The 13,357-nt window shown below is 28.7% G+C and overlaps 1 protein-coding gene across 1 annotated transcript in view; it reads right to left on the reverse strand.

Annotated features, from left to right (window-relative positions):
* Positions 1–12,223, reverse strand: part of LOC107451734 (caprin-1) — a 24,700-nt gene extending 12,477 nt beyond the window's left edge. The window contains exons 1-7 of the mRNA XM_016067925.4: positions 12,029–12,223; positions 8,590–8,652; positions 5,939–6,025; positions 4,664–4,825; positions 2,743–2,905; positions 1,014–1,180; positions 311–458 (exon numbers count right to left, since the gene is read on the reverse strand). Of these exons, the coding sequence (XP_015923411.1) occupies positions 311–458; positions 1,014–1,180; positions 2,743–2,905; positions 4,664–4,825; positions 5,939–6,025; positions 8,590–8,652; positions 12,029–12,142 (904 nt within the window). The 5' untranslated portion in view covers positions 12,143–12,223. The remainder of the gene's footprint in view (positions 1–310; positions 459–1,013; positions 1,181–2,742; positions 2,906–4,663; positions 4,826–5,938; positions 6,026–8,589; positions 8,653–12,028) is intronic.
* Positions 12,224–13,357: the final 1,134 nt, after the last annotated feature.

Below are 13,357 nucleotides of genomic sequence, written 5' to 3' on the forward strand. Positions count from 1 at the left end.
AAAAAAAAAAAAAAAAAAAAAAAAAAAAAAAAAAAAAAAAAAAAAAAAAAAAAAAAAAAATCAATATGTTAAAGACATAGTACTTAAAAGCAACCTTAGTAAAACAAATTTTTTAAATGATAGTTTAAATTTAAAATTTTTTTTATTTTATGTAAACTTATAATTATTTTAGCTTGAGACTTTATCTGCACCACTTACATTACTTTCAAATAAAATTTAAATATACCATGCATTTTCATGACATCACTTCTTTTTCACTTAATCTTTTTAAAAATTGTATATGATAATTGAAGTACATAAAAATAATCACCATCAAGATCTATTTGGGATTCTTGAAGAAAGTTAAAAGAGCCCTGTTGCTCAAGCACTTCCTGCAATGGACCACTTTGAGCACTGGCAGGTGCTTCCACAGGCACTTGTTCATCAACATTGCTCTCAGGCTCAACAGCATATTCAATCTAAGGGAGTAAACACTTAATTAAAATACGAATGCAGGTTTACAAGAAAAAAGCATTTTAAATATTAGGTCAATAAAACTGTTATAACCTCATATATAATATTTTTGCATTTGTGAAAATTAAAAATTTTAATAAAAAATCAACACAAAAGTATGGTAAAAATATGAATTTATAGCTTCTTATGGGACATAAAAATAAAATTTTAAGAAAAAGTATTTTGTGAAACTACCGTTTTCCCTAAAGTTGAATTTGTGAAGGTACTGCTCAACGGTAGTAAATTTGATCTGAACAGGCCCCTGGTCATACAATAAATTTAACTTTTCTAAAACATCTCTAACACAACTTTAAATTTTTAATGCAAATTCGTCTAAAAATTAACTAACACTTAAACTTATTAAAACTTTTACACCCCATCTTTATATACACTTAATCTCTTTCCAACCTTCTAATTGAAAAATGAATAAAATCAAACTGCTGTCTGCTTAAACTAATTATAGATACATAAACAAGTGATTTAAATCATACCAGTCCTATCTAATAAAGTAAGATACTCACAGTGCAGTCAGATTCAACAGAATTATTTTCTTGGGGAACAAATTCATGATCAGTTTGTTCATTTGGCATCTCATCACTGGAAGCTTCACTTTCCTCAACTGTTGTAGTGGGACGTGAAAAATATCCACACTCTTTGATCTTCACAAGAGTCTCTTTTAAATTTTTATCTTCATTTATGTTAAGGTGTTTCTATTAAGTATGCAGAATAACATGGTTGGCCACAAATTTACATAGTCATCACTGTGCATGCATGAGAAGTTAGGAAGAAAAAAATGGTGCGGGCAATGGTGGAATAAGTGTCTGGTTAACGAGATTTCGAGTAAGTAATGAAAGTTAAATTTTAGATTTGCAGCAGTCCGTGAATCAGCAGTATTACATGCCTGCATAAATATATTTTCTGCACACAAAAATTGGTGATTTTTTAAATCTTTTGAAAGGTATTGGATCTTGTTATTTACATAATGAAACTTTGGAAAAAATAAATGAGCATAAAAACTGACAATATTTTGTTATAAGACTAGAATTTACAACTAGTATGTGCAGTATAGGTTACAAAACTTGTTCTAAAAAATACGAATCAGCAGTATTACATGCCTGTATAAATATATTTTCTGCACACAAAAATTATTTTTCAGTTTTTATTTTTAAGGAAATAAGAAGGAATTAAGGAAATAGGAGGAAGGGGAAAAAAAAAATTGTAGACACTAAAGTTGTTTCAAAATGCCATTATATATTAAAATCTCAATTGGAAAAAATTTTTATTACTAAAAGCCAATCTGAAGATATATTCCTTTGAAACTTGGAATTATGTTTTTATCTTTTTAATTGAATTGTTTCCCTAGTTCTGGACTACTTCCACTAAACATTTTTTTTCTTTTTTTGAAAATCAATAGGGTAATCCACCATTAGTTGTACAATTCTTAAAATTTTTGTTTATGATTTTAAACCAAATAAAATTACTTTAAATAAACTGAATAAAGAGGACAAGTCAAAATGACTTTTAATATTTAACTTCGCCTAATAAGTATATCACCCTCAATTCACACACATAAGTCATAAAAATTAAAAACAAAATATTGGATAGAATAGATAAGGTATTTAAATTGCTTCCGTACACTTTGTGGATACAGCCCCACAGTTCAATATATAATTATTACGAAGAACTATTTAACAAGAAGGTGTGGCGTTGCGGTCTGATTTGCGAAGTCCGAATATACGAATCTCTGACGTTGGATTACGTCGCTTGCAGACGATAATTGTTGTATGATACAGATCTCACACCTGAATGGAGATTTCCTCGGAATACATGCGTGACATACGAAATCGGCGAAACGCGCACAGGATGATTTCTGATATATCTTGGCCGCCTCTCCACAGCTCTCTCCCCGTCGGTTCGTGAGTAACTAGCTAGCAGTAAGGCATGTTCTTGCCGGTAACTCATTTGCAGCCTTTTCTATGCTGCATGAATGTTAATAAAGATAGTTGCTTATTTGAACTGGGAGTGTTGTTTATGGAGTGACATGACATAAACCTGTAGTTCTTTCTCATGAACATTTTCACGTGGAAAGTTATACGAGAGTTGGAGTCAGATTTCTTCCCAGAGTTCAGGTGGGATTCTACCAAATATACCAACCTCCACAAAAGGAAATGAAGGGGGGGGGAAACAATATCATTAATTTGCAGGAAAGTTGCACACCACAAAAACTAATGTGAGTTAATAAAAGGATACAGGTTGTTCCAGCGATTTCCTTATTTTTGCCCTCCACTAGGAAGATATGGTTCTCAGCCAAAACATGGTAATGACTAGTTATATCTGACTGTTCAGTTGGCAACCTGGGTCCGATCAATTTGAAAAGCTGGTCCAGTTGGGACAACTGCTCACTCGTAAGTTGCTACAAATATATAAACATTCAACACATATTATTCAATATATATATTATGAGAAATCAAGTACATCATATTCATAAACATAAAATTAATAAAAATATAGCTTACATGGTTTGAAATTGTCAAACAATTTTTTTAATAATTAAATTACCAAAGTATAACCGAAGAGATTTAGGTAATAGGATAAGTAATTCTCAAGTATTTGTAAATTTCTTTTTCATGCAGTAAATAAGATGTTTTCATGTAATATGCCAGAGATGGCGAACCAATGGCATGCGTGCCATTTATGGCACCCGACACAATATTTTGGGCACGCCACCGATCATATTTGTTATTACACTATGAAGCATATGTAACAATTAAATTAAAATTTACAAAAAACACGCAAAATAATAAACAATTATTAATGAAAAAAATTAACAATTAATGCTAAAAAAGCAATTAATAACCATAAAAAACAAGCTAACAATAAATGAATAACAAAACAAGAAATAAACAGTCCAGCTTAACCTAACATCTCACAACCTAATATAAGTTATTTGTCATCTAATCTGCAACAACAGAAGTCACACTGATGTTACTTTAAGTTGAATTACGCATATAACTGAGACATTGCAAATATATTATTTTTTCAATGTAATTAAAGAGTTTTGAGTTGATAGTATTTAGCATTATTATTTTCCCAATAATCACGAAGGCAAAATTATTTGACGGCACGTCTATGACCTCATTAAAAATTTTTTTAGAAAAAATGGCACGTTGGTGTATAAAGGTTCGCCACCCCTGTAATATGCTCTTCACAAATATGGGGAAAACTTGTAGAGCATTAACATAGTTTGAGGTAAAAATGTTATCTTTGGAAAGTGAGCAGTTTTCCAACTACATTCTAACACTCATTATGCAGAAAGAGTAGTTAATTGGGGATGTACGTTAAACTAAAACAGGAATGGGGAAAAAATATTTTGAAGATGCTCATTCAAAATTTGTTTTCTACTGGTATCAATATTCGAATGCTATAAGAACATGTTGATCACAAGGTATTTTAGCTTGTCAATCACTTTATTTTATAAAAATTGCAATTATTTCCATTAGTCTCCTCGAGGTAAATTTTAATGCAATATCCAAAAGATTACACAAACTGAGAAATATTGATGAAAATATAAGGTAATTCGTGACTAAATTGACAAGTATATCTATAACAGGATGGAAAAGAATAAAAAGAAACAGCTTCAAATATTACAATTTAGTGAATTAACTGCCTCTTAGACTAGAAGGACACCGTGCTGATTTACAACATCATAGCACTAGGCAAAGTTCACGCTTTTCAGACAGCATTTCTTAACAAGTTTATTTATTGATTTTTTTAAAAATTGCTTTGTGAATTACCAAAATCTTTGAATAATTTATAGAGAAAATTTAGCTATGATATTGGAAGGACATGATTTTAATTTATTTTAAATAAAAAATTTTGCTAGACGAGTTACAGTGCCGAATTTAATAAATACTTTAGAAAAGTAATGAAACAATCACAAACCATATTCTATTTGATTATCAATATCAATAAAAATACAGTATTTTCTCAATGTTTTTATATTCATTAACACATATTTATCATTAATATTTAAATACATTTATAATAAACTTTCTAATTTAATATTTGTCTAGATAATTTCACTGTCATAGCTGTTGAAAAGCTGGTCTAGCAGACCAGCTTTTCCAAAGCCCTTCAAAATAAAAGATTCTGGAATAAAAAATCAACTTACAACAGCTCCATTTTCTCCATTTAAGAAGTCACTTCGGACATCTTCATCTTGGAAACAGGATAGGAAGTGACTATATATGAATGCCTCCTGCAATCTTTGAACCTCATGTTGTTGCCTTTCTAACTGTTCTTTTTTGGCAAGCTTCTTTACTTGCCTTGCATGCTATAAAATCATAAAAAAGTTTACCCCTTTATCTGAATGACAAAGAAAAATTATTAGATTGATTTATATGAATGCAAAGAAGTCCTTCCCGATTTTAAAGAAATACAGTATTAACAGAAAATATGTGGAGATGATTTTATAGCAATAAGCTTACAAAATATAAATAATTTAACAGGCACTCAAAAATCTGTAAATTAATAGAGAATAAGATTGATATATAAAACAAAAAATTAATAGAATGTAAAATTGCATGTATAATTTTTAACTGCAAATTTTTGTCAATCTTAAAATGCAATGGAATAAGTCCTTCAGCAGAGAAAGTGCTTTGAAAAAGTAAAATTCTTTCTAATGGACAAAACAATCAAAATTGAGATTTTGAGTGAAAAAAAAATTAAACCAATGCATGCAGTATAACATTAAATGAAACATTAAAACTTAAAGAAATTAAAACTCAATACAAACTTAATTGAAAGTATGTTTTTGAAACTAACTTTATGATATTCTAGATCAGGGGTGGCGAACCTTTATACACCAACGTGCCATTTTTTCTAAAAAATTGTTTAATGAAATCACAGATGTGCCGTCAAATAATTTTGACCTCATGATTATTGGGAAAATTATAATACTAAATACTATCAACTTAAAACTCTTTATTTACATTGAAAAGAAAACACATTTTGCAATGTCTCAGTTATACGCGTAATTCAACCTAAAGTAGCATCAGTGGGACTTCTGTTATTGCAGATTAAATGACAAATAACTTATATTAGGTTGTAAGATATTAGTTTAAGCAGGACTGTTGATTATTTTCCTAGTTATTTATTGCTAGCTTGTTTTTTATGGTTATTAATTGTTCTTTTAGCATTAATTGTTAATTTTTTTATTAATTGTTTATTATTGTTTGTTTTTTGTGAATTTTAATTTAATTGTTACATATGCTTCATAGTGTGTGACATTTGTGTAATAACAATTCATAGCGCAATAACAATTGTGATCGGTGGCGCGTCCGAAATATTGTGTCGCGTGCCATTGGTTTGCCATCCTTGTTCTAGATCTATCACCTTATGGCAAGTTCAATTTAAAAAATCTAACAAAGTGTTATGCAATGCTTACTTCTTGTGCCATTCCTTGTACAGACTTTGTTAACTCTTTAAACATCTCCAAGCAACTCAAAACTTCACCATACTTACTAACAGCCATCTAAAAATTAGATTCATTTATCAATAATTAATTTCAAGTAATTAAAATACATAATATAAAAATTTTGACTTTACGATTGGTCAGCAATAAATATCATAAAAATAGCTTAAATTTAAACAAATTTAACTTTGCTAGAATTTTCACACTAAACAGTATTTGATTATAAAAATTAGTAAGTTATCAGTAATGTATTAATATGTGATTTGTAGTAGCTAGCTCAAAGAAATATCATCAGTTCATACATATATTACTCAATTAAGTGGGGTATTTGAATATGTGGGGAAATTTTGCTTGCGCCATTATCCCATTGATAAATACCTCAAAAAGAAAAAAATAATTAGTATTAGTTTAAAATAATTTAATGCTAGCAAAATTTTTTTTCTCCTTTAAATAAAGCAAACACAAAATGAAAATATGGATAAATATACTATAATACAGTGGCAGTTATATTGAATATCACATATGAAAGAAGAAAAAAAACTTTCCACTTGAATTACAAAACCTTTTCACATAATTTTATGTTTTGATATAGAAATCCATATATATTAAATTATTTTTCCATAGTGTTTTGCGAACATTTTTCAATCTCCTTTTTTAAATTATAAATAAAGAACATTATCATTTTTAGCCCCCACCTTGATTCTTGAAACGCCTTCTTACAAATTATCGACTGTTGTAACTCACCTTAAAGATGACTGTAGAATTCACAGCTTGATCATTTTTTTTTAAAAATAAAAACATGCAACTCTTTTGGCCAAAAAAAAGTCTTAGTCATTTTTTTCTCTTTGCTTAGTAAATTTGGTTTTCCTGAAATTTTTTCATGACAGATGAAATACTAATTCCTTCATGCTTGTTTTTTTTAAGAGACAAGAAAATCTATCAATATCGTTCTTTTTATCTGAATCCCAAAATTTAAACAGTTCATTAATTATTTGTTGCTCATATAGATAGCACTTTAAATGCTCTTATTTTTCCCTGATCAAAGGGCTGTATTTTGGCCATTGTGTTTGCAGAAGAAATACCACTTTTATATTTGAAAGCCGAATTTAATCCTTGACTTGCATGTCTACAAACAGAATAATCCTTGATTTGTTTTTACCAAGTCACAGTTCAAATTTGTGAAATGCAAATTACATACACATATTTAAAAAAGTTTTTTAAATATGTGTATGTAATTTGCATTTTATACATTCTTGAGACATTTGGGCATCTTACTTTTTTTAATAACAAGTAGCTCAATCTTATTATCCCCTTTTGCATTATTGAACAAAAATGTGATTGACAGTTTATTACTTCTCTTTAATCCTTGAATTTCTGTTATGGCAGTTTTTCTAAAGCAAGATGGCCATTTGTATAGCTCTAAATAATAAATTAGCCTTGTTGCAACTAAAAACATCGATCTAACATCGAATAAGAATCACATTTAACACCATGATCACAAACTGTTTCATTTACCAAATCTCATTCCCCATGTAGATCTTAAATTTAACATTGTTCCTTGGCTGTAATTTATATTACCATGCTTAGGAAGTAGAAAGTTTTTCAGTATTTTTAAGCAACTTTCCCCGCTTTTTGCATAACTATAGCACCATTGATCAATATCAATTTTATCCTCTTAAGAGTGAAATCATACCAGTGCAGTTTGGTTGATTTCACCAAAATTTGATTTTATTTTCCAATTTCGGTCAAATCTTCCATTATATTGCCATTCTTTTTCTATCTTATGAGCACTTTTCTTGATGTTTGGTACTTTAGTTAATTTTAAACATAATTTAGTTAATTTTTTAATTAACTTTAAAAATTTTTTTTAATTAACAGTTTGCATTTTCCCACTTCTTATTGCTTCCAAAACCCTTCATTTGTTGCACAAATTTAAACTCTCTTTTGAAATCATATTTCTCTACCCTATAAAATTAAACGCAAAGACGATATCATACAAACTATAACAGGACATAACCAAAAATTGCTTTCAACCGGGTTGAAACTCAACTATTCCCACTAAAAAGCTGATGCTATGCAGAAAAACTGGAGATCTTCCTAAAAAACAGGCTCCTACAGGTAAAAACTCTATGGAAAAGTGACACGTGCCAGCCACAGCTGACTCCACGACTATGACTCCTTTTACTCAAAATTCTGTTTAACTCACATTCCAAAGACCTTTCCTTATAGGACTTTGTCTATCACAATAAGAACTACAGGTGCTTCAGCAGAAGATGGATTACCATCTTAAAAAAAGAAACGAGTAAGTCTAAGATATAATTTAGCATAAATTTTTTTTTTTACAAAATATTAATAAAATCATACCAGTATTTATTGCATCTACAATACATCTATAATAAAATGTTTGGTTCCCAGATGACCATAATCTTATAAGTGGGATACTGGTTACAAATATGATTAAGCAGGGTAAACAATATGTTTATACTTTGTGAAAAATAAATAGGCTTCTCAAGGTAATGCAATTTTCTTATTCTCCCTTAACATGGTCTCAGCAAATTTTAACTCAAGCCAGCATATTCCAACAAACAGCACATCTAACCAAAAAAAAAAATTTTTTTTTTTACCTTCTGATCTTCATTCAACTCTTTACCATTTTCTACATCACTACGGTAATTGTCCAACTTAATCTACAAAAAGGAAACCAATTATTAATATTCAAATATTTAGACACAGACAGCAAGTTAACAAAAATTGAGAAAACTGTAATTAATTTAAACACATGAGAATAGAATTATCAGTAATCAACATAGGTAATAAAAACAATTTACTTTATTTTTAATTATGTATGCTTTCACACAATTATGTTTTGATAATTTATCTTTAAAACATAATTACCCAACTGAGGGAGGAAGCTATTCCCAGTGTATTTACATTAGCATAGGCAAAGTGTAAGGCTAATGCTTTGAAGAACTACCAATCTCAGAAATTCCAAAGCCTATGATATGTGCGACTAGGACATAGCGTAAAAAGCTTAGCAATAAATATTAAAATAAATAAATTAAACCACACATTCTTTGAATCAATATATATTATGCAACTCTTTTAACCATTAGAAATTTAAGTAATAAATTATTGACTTTTATAAAACTGATTTGGTGACTGGCTTAGCATTTTTAAAGAATGGTATTTAAGTGCTTTTTCTTCTTCTTTTTCTTTACAAATTCCGTAAAGTTTTTTTTGATAAAAAAAAAGAAAAAAGCCTGGATTTTTATTATGTGACTGAATATTCTCTCACACCTTATATTCTTGTGAAGGTTGGTTAACAACACCAGGAATTAGTTAATTTTCCTCCTATTGATTTTATACCATTTTATTTCAATCCCATAACTCTTACTTTTTTTTTAACAATACAGAAGATTTTATGAGTTTTCAATTTTTATTCTTTATGCAGAGAATCAAGTGTACAGTTATTGAAATATAGTGTTTTAACATTATCAGCTCATATAGATATGAAATAGAAGAAAACCCTATATTTTCATTAATGGTCTGAAGTACCTATTAATGAGGCTGCAACACATTCGAGTAACTTGATTTTCTAAAATTGAACATATTCATTCTGCTACATATAATTTTATATTATTAATTTAAAGTAAGCTGTCTGGCTATTTTATTTGACAGTTAAAATTGAAAACAAAGTCTAAATACTCTAAGACGGTCAAGTCAATTTCAGTATGTGATGCTAAAATTACTGAGATTTCCCAAAGAATAAATAAATAAAAAATACTAATGCATTTAAAAATATTCATATAAGCTAAAATTACAACAAAGTGCACAAACGTTTGAATTTTTTACTTTAAATCAACTCTGTTTTTTTTTTTAAAAAAGATTTTCACCAATTTTTAAAATTTAATTATAATAAGTCAATAAGATCAATTATCAAAAGTGCATTATAATTTACAACATCTGTGAAATGATCTTTTATGAACCTCAAACCTTTTGTGAATTTTTAAGAACACAAACTAAAAAGGCAGTGAAAAGTTAATGCAACTATGGGGATTTTTAAAGCAAATATAACAAAAAAAAGTCTATGAGAAATTTTTCTGACTTTTCTTAATTTCAGCAAATATCATAAGATTTATAATCCATTCTAAATAAATTTCGATCATACATTTGCTTGCATTTTACAATTTTTAATGCAGCAATAGTCATAATGTATTGTGTATTTTTTAAAATTATGTTCTGATTAATTAGAAAATTTAACAATTAAAAGTAAACTTAGGAAAGAAGCTTATATAAAATCATAAACTTTATTTCAACTACTAGCACTAAAAGTAACATTAATGTGTAAATATACAGACATTATTTACTATCTTGACATATAAACATCAAGTGGAATAAGTAAGCAAACTAATGTAGTTTTACCATTTAATTATAACAATAAAAAATTAATAAATGGTGCATTATAATTAATTTTTTTCTAAGATAAAAAAATCTGTGTTAACATGACAGGGTTCCTTCTCTTTCAACAAACCAATTTTAAGGCAATTGTTTTGATAAAATTAAGGACTTTTTGTTTATCATCGAATATACATATGCCACCAGAGACCGTGCAAATTATTTACCTTCCTATAAAAATAATAAAAACAATTTCATTATAATGTAAGCACTGATATAATTGTATTAATTAACAGGGCTTGCCAAAGAATTACCAAGCAATTTCAATTACCAGGCAAATCTGCTTATTCTTAAGAAATAAAAATAACAGCATAACAATCTAAAACTAGTACAATCATGAATTTTAAAAATTGTTATGCTTCCTATAAATTTACATTTATTTATTACACATTGAAATATTATACAAATTTATTTAATCCAAGTTTTTAGGTAGTAGTTTTCATTATGGATTCTAGTTCAAATTTTTTTTCTTCTTTCTGATACTTCTTTTCTTAGCATTTTACTTAATTCCTACAAGCAGATGCATCACCAGTAGAACTGAATTTCTTGAATCCTGTCAATTTTGAAAGTTAGTATAGATCTTTTACTTAGGTACCTAAACACTGCCCTCTCCCCCTAAAAAAGCACCATCTCTTACATGTGCAGTATTTCCCTTGTCCAAGCTATTCTATTCTTTTAGAATGCTTCACTCTCCTCATAGAGCATCATTCTAGGCAAAGGGCAGAATATATTAATGAAAGGACATGCTTTCTTTCTACACACACATTAATTTCTGTCCCTCTAAAAGGCTTTACTCTCAATGCACGGTCTAATTCTAAATGATAAGAGAATGACATTTTGTTACAAAAAATTGAACTGAAAAATTGTTCCTATCAACTATAGTGATGCTAAAAGATAAAGGACTTTTAAAAACCTTGAACAAAAGTTAAGTACTTTAAAGGGTCAAATTTTCCAAAATAAAAAATAAGCAGTTTTTAAGGACCATGGGAACCCTGCATGGCTTACTTTTGCTGAAAACGTGCTAAAAACATTCTGATCAAATGCACAAAAATTAAAAATGCTTTAATTGTATACAAGAAAAAAAGAAATAATAAAGGGGCATTTGAATGTTAGCTATCTAGCCGGCTTGGTAAATTTAATTTAACAAAGCGCTTTTTTCTGAAAATGTTTGAGCAAATCCGAACAAAGAAACGTGCTCTAGGTTACAACTGTTTTAGTCACTCATTAAAAGCTTTAATTTCCATAACCATTACGAAGTTGACCAATTATATAAACAAAAAATCTCAATGTTTACATGATTAACACTGGTATCAATATAATAATTATAAACTAAAACACATATGCCGACTAATTTTGGCAATCAATAACACACCGCCATATTTGGTAAATATTGTGATTCGTTGCATAATAAAAAAAACGTCAATTAAAAAGAGACTAATTACAGCAAAGAGGAGGTACTGAAAATTAACATTGTTTATGGAATAAATGATAGGTAAACAAAGAATTAATTTAAACGAAGAAAAGCCCGTGGGATAAGCCTAACAAAGGCTGAACATGCGTAGTTTTCAAATTTCAAGCAAACACTTTTTATTTGAAAAACTATATTACCTTTCGTTTTTCTAAATTTCTTATACGCTTTTCCAGCATATTTGAGAAGTATTTTACAGGATCAGTTACCTCAATTGAGGTAACTTTCTCGATTTTGGCAGAGGCGGACGGCATCCCGATGCAGCAGTTTTCTTAACCAGACCGTGTTGTTGTGGTAAAAAAACGAGAAGAAAACACATTTAGCTTAACTGTTGCCATTCAAATAATCATAAAAGTACAACTGAAAGAATATTCTTTTGACGTCTGAAAGGAAACCTTCATTTACGAAATAATATCATTTTCAATCAAAATAATAACTGATCAAAATAACTTTACGACCTATGAAAATTTATTACATTTTATAAAATCTTAGACATTTTTAGAATTCGTAAGCTAAAAGCGCAAGTAATGTACTCCCTAATAATCCACAGTATCATCTTGTGGAAAAAGAAATTTTCTGTACAATCGGGAACAGAAAATTCCATTGACTGTCTTGTAACTTTGCACCCAACTTAGATGACGGACAAACCCATCTTTGAGAAGGACTAATTTAGTGAATAATACCAGCATTGCATGGAGGTAAAAATCACGAAAATATTAAGAGTAAAAAATGACAACAACCATTTTTTCCGGACTCTCACAACCATTATAATTTCTATAAAGTGTCATTTCTATAAATTCACAAAAAGAGAAAGATTAAAAGCAGTTAGTTTTTTTAAAAAAAGTTATTCCTTCCAGTTACACTTCTTTTCTCTGATCACAAGAATCTTTTGAAAGTTGTAAGTATATTCCAATATCGTCAAAGAGGCATCTCTTAAAATCAAAATTTATAAATCACAAAAAAAAAACTGATACATTTTACTTTATTTTTCAAAAAGCGTTTCACCAAGAAAATTAAAAACAGATGTCAGTTGAGAAATAAAAAATATAATAGATTCTACAGATTGGCGAATTTTTCGCCTGTAAATATATTTCACCAACCAGGCAAGCAATTAGGTATAATTTTTCCATAGGGGTCTTTAGAAATTCACAAATTGAGGTGAAGTTAAATTTAATTTTTTTTTTCTTCACAGAAAACTTTCTTATGTTATTGTAAGTGATACTTAAATTCCTCTACTTTCTTTGTCCCTTTATTTATTTATTATTATTATTACTATTTTTTGGTTGTTGAGGGAAATGGTGTTGATTTTAGAGGGAGTATTGAATTTCTTTTAGACAGGGAAAAGAGGCATGTTTTTTGTTGTATGCTTTTCCAATAAACTGAATGAGATCAATCCCGATTGCATTAATAATTTAGAAGTTATAGTTTTGCTTATGAAAGTACACACTAACAGTTTAGAAGTTATAAGG

This window comes from Parasteatoda tepidariorum, chromosome 3 (genome assembly GCF_043381705.1).
Source record: "Parasteatoda tepidariorum isolate YZ-2023 chromosome 3, CAS_Ptep_4.0, whole genome shotgun sequence".
NCBI classification, from domain to species: Eukaryota; Metazoa; Arthropoda; class Arachnida; order Araneae; family Theridiidae; genus Parasteatoda; species Parasteatoda tepidariorum.